This window comes from Pundamilia nyererei, unplaced genomic scaffold (genome assembly GCF_000239375.1).
Source record: "Pundamilia nyererei isolate P.nyererei 1_Seehausen unplaced genomic scaffold, PunNye1.0 scaffold00454, whole genome shotgun sequence".
NCBI classification, from domain to species: domain Eukaryota; kingdom Metazoa; phylum Chordata; class Actinopteri; order Cichliformes; family Cichlidae; genus Pundamilia; species Pundamilia nyererei.
The window spans coordinates 124,404-141,729 of NW_005187855.1; the positions used below are offsets into that span (position 1 = coordinate 124,404).

At 44.4% G+C, this 17,326-nt stretch overlaps 1 protein-coding gene across 2 annotated transcripts in view; it reads right to left on the minus strand.

Moving 5' to 3' along the window:
- Positions 1-2,017: 2,017 nt before the first annotated feature.
- Positions 2,018-17,326, minus strand: part of crhr1 (corticotropin releasing hormone receptor 1) — a 30,332-nt gene continuing 15,023 nt past the window's right edge. For both annotated transcript variants that reach the window (XM_005753703.2, XM_005753704.2), the window contains 9 exons: positions 10,202-10,308; positions 4,401-4,521; positions 4,167-4,320; positions 4,018-4,078; positions 3,854-3,926; positions 3,340-3,425; positions 2,882-3,020; positions 2,491-2,532; positions 2,018-2,390 (listed from right to left, as the gene is read on the minus strand). In XM_005753703.2, coding sequence (XP_005753760.1) covers positions 2,250-2,390; positions 2,491-2,532; positions 2,882-3,020; positions 3,340-3,425; positions 3,854-3,926; positions 4,018-4,078; positions 4,167-4,320; positions 4,401-4,521; positions 10,202-10,308 — 924 coding nt within the window. In that variant the 3' untranslated portion in view covers positions 2,018-2,249. The remainder of the gene's footprint in view (positions 2,391-2,490; positions 2,533-2,881; positions 3,021-3,339; positions 3,426-3,853; positions 3,927-4,017; positions 4,079-4,166; positions 4,321-4,400; positions 4,522-10,201; positions 10,309-17,326) is intronic.

The following is a 17,326-nucleotide window of genomic DNA, read 5'->3' on the forward strand; positions in this document are numbered from 1 at the left end:
GAGGCTGACAGATAAAATTATTTCATGATGAGAGCCAGGCGCCAGGACTGCCAAAATGAAATAAATAAATATATCATTAAATAATTAATTAAATGTGTCAATAATTAATTAAATGTGTCAATAATTAATTAAATGTGTCAATAATTAATTAAAATGTGAAATATATAAATAATTAAATGTGTCAATAATTAATTAATTACATGTGTTATAACTATTTATTTAATTAATTAATTCCAATTTTAATTAATTATTGACACATTTAATTAATTATTTAATGGTGTATTTAATTAATTCATTATGGCAGTCCTGGCGTTCCACAGTCCACTCGCCATGGTGGCTTGTGTGTCAACTTGTGTGTGTCACGTATTTTTACCTGGCCAGGGATTGCAGGTGGAAATCATTGTATAAACGGCCTCTTTTCCATTTGTTCATGAAGGAAATAAACAGAGATCAGTTTGCTGATCTGTCCATGTTTCTGATTGGTCACATGATGTAAACTCCGCCCCTTTCACAGCAAGTTAAGCTTGGGTTAATTTATTAAACTGCATGCACAAACACACGTACACACACGTGCACACACACACACACACACCTGGATCTGCTGCTGTGTGTCTTCAGCAGTGTCTCTGTGGCGGAGCACTCACACCAAACATCAAGCAGACGTTCTTGTGGCTATAAAGACTCCATCTGATGCAAAATAAAACCTGCTGATAATCCAGCTTTACTTTCCTGCCACTGGTGGAAATGGTACAAATCCTTAATCCACTTGCCCGAAGATTTAATCTGAATAAATGTTCACCAGAGGAAGTAGAGCAGGAAGCTGACGTCCAGGCAGTAAAGAGTGAGTACTGGGTCAGGGTTATCAGACAGTCTAAGTTGGGTTAGGTTTCTCACCACACACCTCTGAATCTGTGATGATCGGTGTGCGTGTGTGTGAAGAGCAGAAAGCTGGTGATCAGTAATACATACAGTAATAGCTGATAAATAAAACACTGATCAATAAATCACTAAACCGATTATAAAATGGTGTCTGGCTGCTCAGTAGGGATGGGTATCGAAACCCGGTTCTTGTTGAGAACCGGTTCCCCCTGTTTCAGTTCCTTGGAATTGTTTGCCATTTTTGCAAACGATTCCCTTATTGATTCCAGTTGCCCCGAATGACGTCACCACGTTGCGGAGCGTCATTTACCTGGCAGGAAACATGGCGGCTTAAACGCTCAAAAGTTTGATTATACTTTATGAGAACGGATGACAACAGGGCAACTTGCAATATTTGCAAAGTAGATATTTCATTTAAGGGATGAAACACTACGAATATGCAAAAGCATTTGCTCACAAAACACACGATGACCTTAAATGAATGTCGTGTTTTTAATTCGCTCCGGACTCGTGAATCTCAACCCAGCAGCAGCGGTAACGTTTGCACGTCCTCTCCCGTTAATGCGGCAGGTAAATAATCAACAACAGTGCATATTATGTTAGCGCGATCTGCCTTATTACAACCCTGCCATTACTGTGCATTTAGTGACCATGATGAGAGACAGAGTCTGGCTCAGATGCTGGCAGCTCTCGCTGCAGTCTGCCGGTAGCGTCTCCTTTCAGGCCAGGATAGACGAACGTCACCGAGCAGTGACTCAGTTTGTGGTCAAAGGCTTGCACCCATTTGCCACAGCAGATGATTTTCGGTAAGTGAATGTGTGTAATTGTAGGCAGGGACATTACTGGATATTCTTGTGTAATTGCTACAGAATAATTTATGTTATACTTTGTTATTGCTACAGAAGAATATTTATTTTATTATTTTACTTTTACAATTTTTTTCCTGGGGACCCTGTGACACCCCATTGAAGAGCCGTAGGCTGGATCTAAGATCTCACTGTTGGGTTTGTAAGGCCATGTTACTCCTAAATTTCTATCTTGTTCAAAGAGAAGATATAAAACAAAGTTCTAAGCTAGTCGACCTTAGTCTTCTCCATTTTTAAAAAGAATCGATAAAGAATCGAATCGTTAAACAGAATCGAAAATGGAATCGGAATCGTGAAAATCTTATCAATACCCATCCCTACTGCTCAGTGCAACATATGAAGCAGCTGATTGGTTGAGTCCAGAGACAGAGAGTCTAGTGAGGGTGAAGAGAGGCGGGGCCACACAGAGCCCCCCTCTAACTGTCTGGTCCTCATGCATCATAAGAGCTCAGATTGGCCAACGAGAATCACATCTCAGACCGCCATTGGGTGAGTTCAGGTCTGTCAGAGGTTTGAGGACTGTTTGATGCTGTGGAAGGACACTCTGCTCGGTGAGGTGGGCAGTGACGTGGCACGTATGACACGGCTCCGGATGGAGTGACGGTCCTGCCAACGAATCCAACGCTTCCTGACCGCGGAGCGCACCTAGATATGTAAACGGGTAAACAGAGACATCAGAACGGTCATGTAAATACGATTCATACATGATGTGAAACCAAGAGGAATCCTGATTAACATGACAAACCTCGCTATTCAGGAAGCAGTAAAACACAGAGACGAAAAAGCCCTGCAGGGACACAGAGAGTCGACAAGTTAGCCAACAGCGACTGATGGGCGGAGGAGCTACAAGAGTCCAGCCTAGAAGTGACATCATCAAAGGATGTGTCCATCAACGTTCTGGCTAATAGCTAAGCTAAAGGTTTATGATTCTTTTTAGATCAGTCTGTGTAAACTGAGCTAAGAAAGCTCGGCCAATTTAGTCTTGGACTGAGACCAGCATAGTAAACTGGATTTAGTAAGCTGAACCTGGTCTGACAGCAACAGCTCATGTATTAGTGCTCAGTGACCACACCGAGGCTCTCTGATAATCGATTAAACTGTGTTAGGCTCCCTCTGGTGTGGGTGGCAGTCTGAACCTGGAAGGACTCAAGGATGGAGTTGAAGTAGATGAAGACGATCCGAGCGACCTCGTCCTCTCCTCCGGGGTTCACAAAGAAAAGCATGTAGGTGATTCCTAACAGAGGCAGCAGCACCAGCGTCGCCTTCACCGCCTTCCTGCAGCACCAGAGAAGCACATTAACCCACACAGGCATTCTTTACCTTCAGCAAACAGGCTCATGCAGCAAGAGGGGAAAATAAGCTGGTTTATGTGAGGAGCTGCATAAACATCAGTGAAGACAGACCGTAAAGACACGGCCAGTGTGAGTGTTTGATGACCTCCAAAGAGACATGCAAAGGTGAGGCGACAGCTAACTATCACCTGTACATCACACCTGCTCTCATCTGTCTGTAAGACCAAAGACTTATTTCTGATCAATCAATCACAAACCCAGCTCAGCTGTCACGCTCTTCCTATTTACAGGTGTGTTTCTACCTGTATTGAATGGTTTCTGAGGTTGTTGATGCCCTGAGTTTGGTCATCAGGATCCGGACGATGTTGAACAGGAAGACGAAGTTAATCTGAGGAGAAGAAGACTTCCAGGTTTATACACAGCTGGACTATGAGCCAAGTTACCTGTGCAGGTGTTTGTCACACACATGTGACTTCTCAGTGTGTGTACATCTCTGAGTCTGATCAGGTTAGCAGGTTTCAGAGACCACATCACATGACAGCTTGTCAGCTGACGTGTCTTCTCACGTTAAACCAGACCATCTCACTCCTCTTCCTCTCTCGATAAATCATCCTCTCAGCTGTCTGTAACAAATCTGATATTTATAGACTTTATGGGTTTTTACTGGTTTCTACTGTCTGATGGAGGCTTCGGCACCACTTGCTGGTCAAAGGAATCTCCAAAACATCAGCATCAGTCTCTGACAGAATTTAAGATGGACTGGCTGTGTTTAAGGAGGACTGTAGTGTTTTTAAGGTGGACTGACTGTGCTCCTACCAGCAGGACCAGGATCATGGGGCCTTGGTAAATGTAGTCTGTATAAACTCCCGCCCTCTTTCCAAACCAGCACCTGTCAATCAAAACACAGTCACATGACTCCTCACGTTCACTATTGCAACACATTATATTTAGCAGAAGTCTTGTCTGGTCACATGACCTACTTCTCATTGTCGTAGTACAGCTTCCCAAAAGCCCACGCCACGATGATGGGGAATGGAATACCTGCAGACAGACAGAGAGGGAGACGGGTGAGCAGAGAGAGGGACAGGAGGACAGGTAGACAGACAGAAAGGGGGACAGATGGACTGACCCCACCCGATGCAGATGAACATCCACTTCCTGAGTTTATCGGTTGAGTAGGTGAGAACGACGGCAGTGTGGAGGTAACAGCCTTCACCAAACATCCAGAAGAAGTTGGTCACATGGAAGTAGTTATAACCTGCAGTCACCAGCCTGCACCACACCTGCAGAGGCCGGAGTCAGCGTCACGGTCAGCATCAGTGTGTTTGTCAGTATGTGTCTGTGCGTGTGAGTGCGTGAGCACCTGGTTTCTCTCGGTAACAGCGGGATTCATTGTTAGCTGGACGATGAACCAGGTGGCGTTCCTCAGGATAAAGGCGGAGATCAGGTTCCAGTGGATGATGTTCCTCAAACAGCGAATGCTCCTGAAACACACAGACTTGAACTGATTGCCTCCTCCTTAAACACCTCCACACTATACAGTCAGGTGAGCTTTTCAGGACTGAACTTTCCGCAGCTTGTTCCTGCTGCGCTCAGTCGTTTAAACTGGATTTCATCATGTTCGCCTTTTTGGTCACCTTTGTGTTTGTGCATTTGTCCTATTTGTGAGCAGCTAATCTCACAACATCAGACTTTTTCAGAGCAGCATCAGGAAACACCTTTCAGATCATTGCTGCCACCTTCTGGTGGTTTTAGTACATTACATTTTAACAGGCTTCAATTTGTTTTATTTAAACATTATGACGGAATATTTAACAGCAATCACCATCCCTGCATCACCCTCTCATGTTTTAATTGGAGAGCTTTCAGTTGGTTTTAAAGCTTGTTTTCATTCGCATCATTTTGATAAATAAAGGACTATCAGCCAATAAGCACTTGCGAGTCCAGGTCAGCCTGCTTTCTCATTACTCTCAGGACTAATTTAGAGTCAAGTGTTAAATTAGCATTTCGTTCATCAGAAATCGTGACCGGCTTCAAAGAGGAGAGGAGCTGTGTGAAGGAGGTCATCATTGGGCTGAAGAAACGAGCATTTCAGCGAGAATGCTGAGCAGTTTGTCAAGGACAACATTCAGTCAAGTGAGGAAGACTCTCCTGGAGGAAGATGCCGTGTTTCCCAGCTGTTCACCAAGTTAAGAATCACAGAGAAAATCCAGAAGCTTCAAAGCATCAATCAGGCTCAGGAACAGAAAAATCAGACTTGACAAAGTAGACCAGGCAGCAAGCTCTGGAACGGTGGACCCATGAAAACAAAACCAACCTGTGTGATGCAGAAGAGAAGACGAAGAAGGGTCTGAAGCACCAACATGAGGTGTAGACATAGTGGAGGAAGGGCGATGGCCGAGAACAGCAAGCTTCGGCTCATTGTTCAGGTTCACCACAGGGGGTTCAAACTGAAGTCTGAAAGACCATCAGGTAAACTGAGCTTGCCAATCAGAGGCTGAGAAGGAAAACGGCTGAAATGGTTCAGTTTAATAGGTCAGGCTGAAGATCAGGGTCTGAACATCAATCACATCCTGAGGGTGTCATTTCTAACGTTGAAAAACTCTCCCGTCTGCGAGGACCTGAATCATGTCAAAGCTACATGACGCTGGGAGCATACATGACAGTGCAGGTGTGCTGCACACCAAACACAGGTGGAGGAAACTAGTTATTTACAACTGTCTTATAATGTGCCTCTATCTTCCAGCCTGGCTTTTGCAGAGCTCTGTGGCAGGGCTGTGGTATCTGGCTCCGATGCAGTGGAGGGGCAGTGCCAGGGCGGCTGGCAGGACAGCTGCTGCCACTCAGTAATCAGACTATTTCAGTGATGCTGGGGCTCGAGAGAGGAGCTGAGTGTGGAGTGGAGAAGCAGCTGAAAAGCCAACTTCCCAACCTAAGGAAAAAGAAAGGACGTGTTGTGCAAACAAAACATGACAAAACTGTCACCTGAGGCTGCGTGGGGTCCATTCATTTCACAAGCTCATTCTACTGAAACTGCTCGATAGACCCTGGACTATCAAGAGTGGCCAACTAGTACATGGAAGAAGTGGAAAAGAGGGCTTTGCTATCCTACTCTGGAACAAGTCATTGGTTCAGGTATATGGATGACACCTGGGTGAAAATCAAATCTCAGGACGTTTCACATTTCACGGATCACATTCACTCAGTGGACCGACACATCAAAGTGGCAGGTTAGCCTTCTTAGACTGTGAGATCTCCATCAGTAATGGGGGACATCTAAAAGCTGATGTGTACCGTAAACCGACACATACAGATCAGTATTTAAGGTTTGACTCTCATCATAATATAAGAAGAACTTTCTTTATCCCGAGGGAAATTTTTATGTCATACACATGCTCAATGCAGCAAGAGAGACAGAGGAACGGAGGAATAAGATATACAATATATACAATACTAGTATACAGTAATATAGTGTAGGGTAGTGCAAATATAATATTAAATAACTCTAATGAAGTAACAATATAACTATATCCTGAAAAATAAACAGCTTAGCTATCAGTGCAGGTGATTCTAAAAGTGGCATAGTATTGTGCCAATGAATAAAAGAGAGTAGTAGCATATGACGAGGAGATGAAACGAACGTGATGAAAAACTGTTGGGTGATATTGCACGGTCTGAATGGGAACAGAATCACTTTGTTATTAATAATCAGCTACTGGAGCACAAACTGGGTGTCACCAGGACGCTACAATGCAGAGTAGGGTTGGGCGATAGGATGACTATATCAACTATCGTCAAAAGGCTGAGCCCATCAGCGATTCATTTGTTTATTTGCCCATGAGTACGTTTGCTAAGGATGATGGCGATAATAGATCCAGTCAACAGAAAAAACAATGATAGCGCTGTTGTAACAGCCCCGTCCTCAGAGAGCGCCCAAACGCTTGTTGACAGAGCTGCAGAAGCTGCTGATACTCAGCGGGATGGTGAACACGTACATGCTCATGCCAGTTAGCCGCCTTTGAGAACTTTGCTCGCACTATACGTCTGCACAAGTGGTACACTGCTTTGGTTACATCCTTAGGTTTACCTCTTTCATCCAAAATAAGCGACTTTAGTGGAGATATCATCTGAATTTCATGAGCGGGACCACTCCTCCTTCACGCCCCCTCTGGCCTCAGCCTATAAAAGCCTCCCTTCTCCAATACCCGCTGATCTCATTTTCATGCCCCACCCTGCCCCCCCTTTTTTTCTCTCTTCTCCTGTCCTCTCCTCTCTTCCTTGCCTCCCTTTATTTCTCGTTAGTACAGGGGGTTCAGCCCGGCCCGAGAGCCGTCGCCAGTCCCCCTTCAAGGCCTTCCCCAAACCGCAGCACTAATCACACTTCCTCATCCCTCATTGCTCATCGTTACCAAGGGAGTGGTTAGTGAATGTGAATATTCTTTTAGTGCTGTCAGCGTTAACGCGCCGTCATTATGACAAAGACGATTAACAACTAACCTATCAGGACCGGACTGAGCTACAATCCCTGAAATGTCTCTGCCAATGTATTCCAGGCAGTTTGTCCAAAGTTTGTTCATTCTGCGCTTCAGATGGGTTGAGAGCGTTACAAATTTTAATCGCGTTAATCGTGATGACCGCATTAACGCTGACAGCCCTAATTTCTTGGGGGAAATTAGTTCGTCCATGTTTGAACTTCTGTGTTGTAAACATGTATGATTACATTGCTCCGCCCATCAAAAAGTCACCACAGGGATGGGGCAGGGATAGCTCAGTAGGTAGAGTGGTGGCCCCATGATCGGAAGGTCGGGGGTTCGACTCCACTGAACGGCTACCCTGAGGTACCCCTGAGCAAGGTACCGTCCCTACACACCGCTCCCCGGGCGCTGCATTAGTGGCTGCCCACTGCTTCACTGGGTGAATGGGTTAAATGCAGAGGAACTATTTCCCTATGGGGACTAACACATACACATTATTATTACATTACATCAACAATTATTGGACTGACGATTGCCGGTTTACATATCGCCGAAAGCAGAGCAAACACCATCCCCACAGACACAGCGGCCAGGGAAGCAGAAGGACAGCACATCAAGAAGGCGCTGAGTAAATGTGGTTATCCCAGCTGGATTTTTGTCAAAGCTGGGAAGGCTCCTAAAGAAAGCTCCAGGAGAGAAGGACAACCGCTGCCTAATCGAAAACCTGTAGTGATCCCGTACGTGTCAGGAGTATCGAAGCAGCTGAGACACATTTTCTCTAAACACTGGGTCTCTGTGGCTTTCAAACCCCAAAACACGCTGCGCCAAAACATTAGACCACCCAAAGGATCGGGTCCCCCGACACAAACAGAGTAACATAGTGTACGCTGTTAAGTGCAGGAGGGATTGCCAGGATTTACACATCTTCGTTTGCACAGATTAATTCTGATCTTGTTTTACTTAGTAATTAATTACTGGATCACAGCTTCAGAGGTCTGTATTACAGATATAGATATATAGATACAGATAAGCTGGGTTTTGGATTATCCAGATAACTTCAGGGTTAACCTGGGCTTTCTGTAGGTAGTTTATTACTTACTGGGAAAAACTGCCATGGTAACATGTGCTGTGACTCCAACCTTCTCTAGACCTGCTTAGGTTCCAGATTACAGATCAATTGGTATGACATCGCCACCTATAGACCAATCAGATCGCCAGAAAATAGCATCATCATTCCTGGAAAACCCCTCATTACAGTGCACTGTCTTTGTGCTTCCCTGATGATCAGTAAATAGTAAACATATTGATTTTTATTCTATAGGTTTTTGTCTGTTGTCAGCAAACAAATTTACAACAGTTTTTTTCTCTCTAATATCCTATCCTTAAACAGGACCAGTGCACTGTACCTGCTGACCTGAGGTCTGAATTCAGTCATCACATCTAGCTTCAAACCTTGAACAGCAGCAATAAAAACTCAAAGTGTCCAGAGCAGGTAATGTTCTCAGTTTCCATATTTTTCAGACTATAAGGTGCAGTATCAATGAACGGATCTATTTTCATACATAAGGTGCATTAAGCGAAACAAAAAGTGACTGATAGCCTTAAGTCTGAAATCTACTTCATAAGCATGTAGCATCCTAACAGCTAGGTGTTCCAGGTGTGCCAGGTCCTTATACACACACCATAATATTACGTTGAAGCACAGTACGTATCACTCCACGAGGCTCCTGACTATGGTAGCCGTGATGCTCCGACAATCCATCAAGCGGTGCGGCTTTGTAGCTTACCAAAGTCATATTAAAACATTTTTTGACAGATTTTTGAGCGCCGTGTACCACATAAAATTGGTTTGAGGTCAGTAAGCACAACCAGAATTCATACTTAAGACACACTGTCGATTTATGGTCGATAATGGTGTTGTCACAGGATGTGCATGTGGTGTTCTGCTTCATTCAGACATGATGCTGAGTCTCGCCACTCTGCTGGAAACATTGAACACACACCTGAACACCTGATCGGCCAATCATATTCATTCACTCTGATCTGATTTCCACGCCTCCTTCATCGGGCTGTGGGACAGGAAGCTACAATGTTTCAGTAGTTCCAGCCTTTCACCATGGAAACAAACAGCAGCACTGAGCGTGCTCAGTAATAAACTATCACCTGGAATTCAAATGTTTGCGTGCACTAAATTGATTAAGAATTTTCTGTGGCATGTATCTCACCCTTTTTACTACAATGTTACATTTTATTTGCATACTTCGCTGTTCTTTAGAGATTTTTTTTATCACCATGTTGTAACATCAGGTTGCGCTCACAGGGATTATTTTCTGTGGAAGAAGAGTCATGTGACCCACGAAATGCCCCTTTGTGATTGGTCAGATGCCCTCCATGTGAATGTGCAGGATTAGTGAGTTGATAACTAGCTTTGTGTGAGCGCCATTGTAAAGGTGAGTCCAGATGATGGAAGGATATCATGGGTTTGTTTAATCTTCTTCATGGTACAGTCACCTGCATTACCCTCACCGTCCACAAGGGGGCTGGACCTGTGCTCCTTTCTTTGTGAGGATGCGCATAACTGATCCTTTAACCTGAACCAGGAACTGAAGCTTAACCCTTCAGCTGTCCTCACAGCAAGCGTGCGACATGTCTTCAGACAGGTGTACACACAGACAAACAGGTGCATTACCTGAGCCTCATGAAAAGCGTGAAGGCAAGCAGCAGCGCTCCCAGAGAGATGCAGTGGCCCAAATAGTTGATGATGACAGCCACCTGATAGTGAACTTTACTCTTCCTCTGAAACAGGAAGTAGAGCGAGAAAGGACAACCTGTCAGATCTGACCCATGACTCCAGAAACAACCAAGCAGTTCAACAGTTTCATGTTTTCATCTTTATTATAAAAGTCTGAGCTCAGTCTCCCCCCATCATGAAAATGTCTGAAAGAGTAAAACTAGAACAGGTTCAAAGGTCATGGAGAAAAGGCCCCGCCCACTGAGCTCACATTTTTCCTGCTTCTCTAGATGAAGGTACAAAGCTGAAGGTTTATCTTAATCAGTGAAACAAAGGAGGAAAGAGCTTCAAAGAAGTCCCACCCACAGTCAGGTGACCCAGCAAAGGCCCCACCCTCCCATAATCCACCAGCACAAGTATCATGTTCTAATATGTGTAAATGGGATATTTCTTCAATATGTGCTGGAATGAAATCAATCAGCCAATCCATCAACTAGTAAACATTCTTCATAAACAGCTCCCTGAGACTCGACCACAGCATATCTGAGGTCATGTCTTTGACCTTTGATCTCTCCTTGGATCCTATAGTCTTGACCTATAAAAAAATAATTCCCACCTGGTTGGTGAAGGTTTTTATCTGGAGCTGGTGAAGGAGCTCATGTTCTCTAAGACCTCTGTAGCAGTGGTTCTCAAACTGTGGTATGCATACCACTGGTGGTATGTGGGCTCCCTCTAGTGGTATGTGGGAGGTCTCCAAAATTTTTTTTAAGATTAAATAATATACAATACCATGTTCTGAGTGAGGGATTTAAAATGAAATGAAGACAGAAAACTAAACAGCAGTGACGTTTGTAGGGTTACTGAAGTTTGGATGGGTTAGGAACAAATGCAATTGCATGGCAGGACGCTGTACACGGACCAAACTTCAGTCAGGAGAACAACTGAACAATTGAGATAACCCATCCACAATACGAGGTTAGTTTAGGTTATGTTTCTGTTCAGAGTCGCAGCTTTCACATGAGATGCTGAGGTGTAACGGGGGTCATGCCCTTTACAAAATCTATCCAATAATCAGTTTACAATCACATCCTTTCTCTGTGCGCATGTTTCCATAGCAACATGTTGTTTTCATTTAGATGATTAAAAATTATGCCAAACGTGTAATCAAAACAACTATGTGTTTGTGCCGTAATAATAATGAACAGTTATGCAACTTTCCTTTCATGCTCAGCCTCGTTGCACTGTAAACACACACGCACACCTCGCTTGTTAATTACGGTCTGTGATTGACCAGCAGCCAGCTCTTCTGGCCAATCACAGGAGAGCAGGAAATGGGTGACAGATTGTCTCAGTGGGAGATGCTCTCTCCTCTCTCTCTCTCTTTCTCTATCACACACACGCACACACACACACACACACACACACACACACAAAGCAGACCACATGACATTCCATATGGACTTATAGACACACACACGTTGTTCTTTGTGCCTTTGTGAGGACCCCAGGGAAACGCTGCCCACAGCAAATGGACCAGCTTCCCACCTGGACCTCAAAGGGATCCACCCCCTTAGTGCTCACACACACAGAGGCTCCAGATGGTTCTCGCTCTCTGAGGACTCATTCACACTGACGTTTGATCACTCATGTTCTCACAATTGTCACTGACTGTTTCAGTTTATTCTGTGTGTGTGAGAGAGTGTGTGGATCAGGAGAATGCAGAAAACTTGTTAAAATCAAACAAAGGTTACAAATCGATGCTGTGTGGCTGAGAGGGCAGAAATCATGCTTCAGTGACTTCCTGCCACCTGCAAACACCTGAGCTCTGTATTAAGCAGAGTACATTCCAGCTTAACTCATCGGTTCTCATCTCCATGGTAACTAAAGCTGCAGAAGTAACCTGGTATAGGTCATGTGCTAGATTAGAGGTCTGCTGAAGGTTCATGGTGATATGAGGAGCTTGGTAAAAAAAGGTCTGGACTTTAAGTTTCTTGAAGGTGTTTCATCCAAGAAGCTTCTTCAGTTCTAAGAGCAAATGATGCAGAGTCACTAAGGGGGTCGCTGACCCACTATTGATCAGTGAGTATAGGGGTGGGATTTAATAAGTTTTCTTCGTCCCACTCCTTTTCAGGTAATTTTTGTTTTTGTTTTGTGCACTTTATGTTCAATATATGTATTTTTGTTGTGCCTGAAATGAACAAATAAATGAATGAATCTATCTAATCACATGAGCCAAGGTGTGAAAACAGGTGTGGGTCACTACCAGCCGAGGTTGTGAGACCTTGCCCCACCCTATCATGTGATTTCCTCAGGTGAAATGACCCAGGATGTGAGTGGGCTGTTGTCAATAGGAAAATTGTACTTAGTAGTCAGTATAATCTTTTAATGGTGTAAGTTTGCATATGGTAGAATACTGCATGTAATCATTTGTGTTTAGAAGTATATAGTTGGTGGCATATTGAAAGAATGTCTCATCCTAGGAGGTCTGTAACATTCTAGGGTGTTCTGGCTTCACCCCCACATCCTAGGAGTATGGGAGAGGTCGTACCTTGTCTTATTGTTTTACGGTAGGATTAACGTAGCTATATCTGTTCTAGTCTAAGTGCTTTTTGTTTAGATGAAGTCGTTTATGGGGTCTCACACACACACGCACACGCACACGCGCACACGCACACGCACACGCACACGCACACGCACACACACACACACACACACACACACACACACAAGCTCCCACTGAAGTATAAATAAAGACCGGGGCAGTTTCTCAGTGCGAGTCCCAGTTCTGGAGACTGCCCTTGCTAGCAAGAAGTTCTGTGTGTTTCTCTTCTCTGAGTCTCTACTGAAGAAGTGCTTTAGAGTATATCTCTTAACAGCTGTAGCGTCCAGATTACTTACGTAGTCAGCTAATCCGTTCAACTGATATAAGATGCGGTAAGCTGAACACAGCTTCAACCGTCTGTTTGTTGAAAAATAGTAATGGACCGCATTTACTTGTTAGTAACTGTAACGGCGTTGTAACGACAGGAATAGTAATTAGTTAGATTACTCGTTACTGAAAAAAGTAACGCCGTTAGTAACACCTTACTCCCTGCCGGTAACTGATGCCCTCAGGGGTCGGTGCGTTGGTATGTACCAGCTCACTCCCGGTGGCTACTTGGCGGGTCCTGGTGCCTCTTCCGGGGCAAAGGGGGCCCTCGGGCCTCCGGCCTCCGGGCCTGTGGCTCGGTTCACTCTGGCACAGCTGGCTGCTGGCAGAGCCGGCGGGCACACCAGTGCAGCCCCCTCTGGCTTCTGCTCCGTGGCTACTGGGTGACCCCTTTTCTGGGGCTCTCCTCAGCTCTTCCCAGGAGGGTGGCACGGATGCCCCCCTGGTGCTCCTCCTTGGGCTCTCGCACTCTGGGGCCTCTACATGTCTGGATCTCCTCCATGCCAGCTTCATGCCCTGGGGGCGTGGCTATGGCTCTCTACACCCTCTTGCAGACCATTACATGGGGAAACCTTTTGAATACAAGCGTGCTGATCCACACAGGTGTGCACACAGGTGTTCCCTGTTCATAGACATAAACTACACCTTTCTTGGCTGCTACCTCAAAGCACATTGTGCGCTGTCGGTCCTGCTTGCTGCACAACAACATTCAATATTTAGTATTTACTGCAGTTTACACTTAGCTAGATTAACGTGATGGTGTTGTGTTTAGTATGTTGCTCTGTTTTTTTTGCTTGTTTTCTCTTCTTTTTCTCTCAACAGGTGATCCAGGAGATTTTTTTTCCTCTTCTTTCTCTTTTTAGTGCCCTTTCTCACTGTCCCTCTTCCCCTCTGTTTTTCTTTTCCTTCATCTTTCTTTCTCCCTTTCCTATCCTCTAGTCATGTCTGTCCCATCTGTAACAACTGAAAATAAAATATTATAAACAATAACAACAAAGGTCGATCAAATATGATCGACCTTATGATTCTCCTTATGGGGACCTGATATGTTTAATATGCTGCTGAGAATATAGCCCAGAAGAAGCGTATAGTATAGCTTTTATTTTGGAAAGAGACATTTCTCTGTAATAAACTCTCTTTTCCAAAGATGAGTGATTTCTCCATCAGATAGATTTTTTTATTATTACTATTATTTTGTTGTTTCAGCAACATTAAATTTAAAAACTGTACTTGAGTTAAAATATATATTTATAATTTTAATAAATGACAAATTAAAAAGGCATGAACATTTTTTTGTATCGAAAAAATATCGAACCGTGACACCAAAGTATCGAACCGAACCGAACCGAACCGTGAATTTTGTGTATCGTTGCACCTCTAATACATATACATAAATACTAGGGGTGCAACGATCCAATTTTATAAAAATAAAAATTGGATGAAGCTGTCTCTCAGTCTGCTGGTTCTGGCCCCGAGGCTCTTCAGTCGCCTTCCTGGTGGCAGCAAACTGAAGAAGCTGTTGGACAGATGGGTGGAGTCACTGTGATGCAGAGGCTTTTCCAGATGAGGCGGGTGCAGCAGATGTCCTGGAGGGAGGGAAGAGAGGTACCCACAATCCTCTCTGTTGCTTTCACTACCTGTTGTAACTTTTCCAGCAGGGCCCAGTGCAGGAGTCATACCACACAGTGATGCAGCGGTGAGGATGCTCTCCACGGTGCCTCTGTAGAAGGTGCTCATAATGGGGGTTGAATCTCTCGTTGTCCTCAGTTTGCAGAGGAAGTAGAGTAGCTGTTGGGCTTCGCTGACCAGTGATGCTGTGTTCTTGACCAGGAGAGATCTTCTGAGATGTGCACAGCCAGAAACTTGGTGCTGCTTACCCTCACAGGAGCACCATTGATGGTTAGTGGGGTGTGCAGGGTGTGAGCTCTCCTGATTTCTGTGATGATCTCCTTGGTCTTCTCCACATTCAGGGACAGGTTGTTGTTGCTGCACCACTCAGCCAGATGTTTAACTTCACTCCTGTAGCAGGCCCTATCGTTGCTGCTGATGTGACCTACCACAGTTGTGTCGTCTGCAAACTTGATGAAACGGTTGGAGCTGTGTGATGGTGTGCAGGCGTGGGTCAGCAGAGTAAAGAGCAGGGGGCTCAGCACACATCATTGGGGAGCCCATGTACTCAGTGTTATTGTGCTGGAGGTGATGCTGCTGACCCGTACTGTCTGCTGTCTTCCTGTCAGGAAATCCAGCAGCCAGTTACACAGTGAGGTGCTGATGTAACAGTGTTTATGTGGTATTATTCCACTTGCCACAAATGTCAGTGTAATGGGGAAACAGCCCCCCCCCTCCCCCCTCAGTGTGGCTGGTTAGGTGAGGCTGGCTGCAGTAATCGCTGCCAGTCTGCCGTAGCCATACGAGAGGTGAGTTGTATTGTTCGGCACACGATATAGCTAAGTAGTACACATAAAACATAAAACATGTTTGATTAGCTGATGGGCACCAAGTGTAATAAGTGCTTAGTGGACACATGTCCAACACCAGTTTATGTACTTTTCATTTGTTTATTACTGTGTAAAACTGTGTGCTAAAGCAGAATGCTAATGGGATGTTCTGCTGTAGTGTTTCTGTGCGGAGTGGTGTGTGGCGAGCCTGTGCACTGATAAAACACCGTTGTTTCCATTCAGGTACATCATTTGTTGTTGCTGTTATTTTATTGTACATTAAAAATTGTAATATTGCTGCAGTAATCGCTGCCAGTCTGCCGTAGCCATACGAGAGTGTGCTGTGCAGAGTGGTGTGTGGCGAGCCTTTGCACTGATAAAACACCGTTGTTTCCATTCAGGAAATAAAGTGGCAACGATCGATCAGAGACTCCTTGTCTTCTTAAAAACACAAAGCAGAGTCGAGGAGTTGGTTTGGGCCGAACTGTTGCAGCGGGGTGATGCAGAAACTGGTTATAATGATCCCAGCAGATCCAGTTTAAACCACTAAATGAGAAGGTGTTTCCAAACTTTTTCCTGTTTCTCTTAAATATGTACCTATATATATATTGTTAAAGTGAATTGTTAAATGTTTTATGCTTACCACCTCTACATTGTTTCAAACTCTGTGTTCAAAGGCCCTCCCCCCCAGCCTCTCGAGGTTCTGGGGGGAGGCTGCAGTGTTTTATCACAAGCACATCCCATGTGAAGATTCTGTTTGATGTTTGCTAACCTTCCTGCCCTTTTTATGGTTTCACTGTGTTGTGCATATGGTGAACCAATTAGGGCTGCCACAAACAATTATTTTGATAGTCAACTACTCACCAATTATTTTTGCGGTTAGTCGACTAATCAGATCATGCATCCGTTGGACGTAAAACGTACAGCTTATTGCACCAGCAGCATCTGCTCTTATATAACTATCATTAGCTTACATCTTTAAGTGTTTAAGGTGCTAACTAAAAATAAAGACAAGATGATAGTTTAGTAAATTTGAATGAAATTTGCAGATTGTTTCGGTGAAGTTTAATAAACTCCTTGCTATCTAACATATAACAGGACACGGGAGTAAATTCTCGAGCATCTCACACTTCTGATAATCAGCTGTCTGCTTGACGTTTATTCCGCTGTGTAAAAACTATAACTTTAATCTCAGCCAAACCGATTTACTCAGGAACAAATAAAATACTAAAAAAAGCCAAACAATAACATTTTAAGTTATCTAAGTGACTTATATATCATGTTTAACCTGAGTAGCGAAAGACGGCGGTGGGTTTGAAAACGATTTGCCGGGAGTCCGCTGTTCTCACGGCGCTAGTGAGCCTAGCCCCCGGCTAGCTATCGAGCTAGTGGGTAACAGACGTCTCCGAAAACGTCGGAGCGTTTTTGAAAATATGCGGTGTCTTGATAAACTGAGCAGATATTTGAGGTTTACACAGCTACATTCTCGCCTGAAAATATGTTAAACGTTTATTTTGTGACCCAGAAAGAATAATAAGAGTAACATTAAAACTAACTAGCTCCCGCCATTTTTGGAAACTGAGCTGGGCCGCGCTATGAATTCTGGGACACAGTTTCTTCTTCTTCTTCGGGGTTTAACGGCAGCTGGCATCCTTGTACATGCAGTGCTGCCATCTTCTGTTTCAGTCCGTTATTACACTCTTAAATCCTGCTACT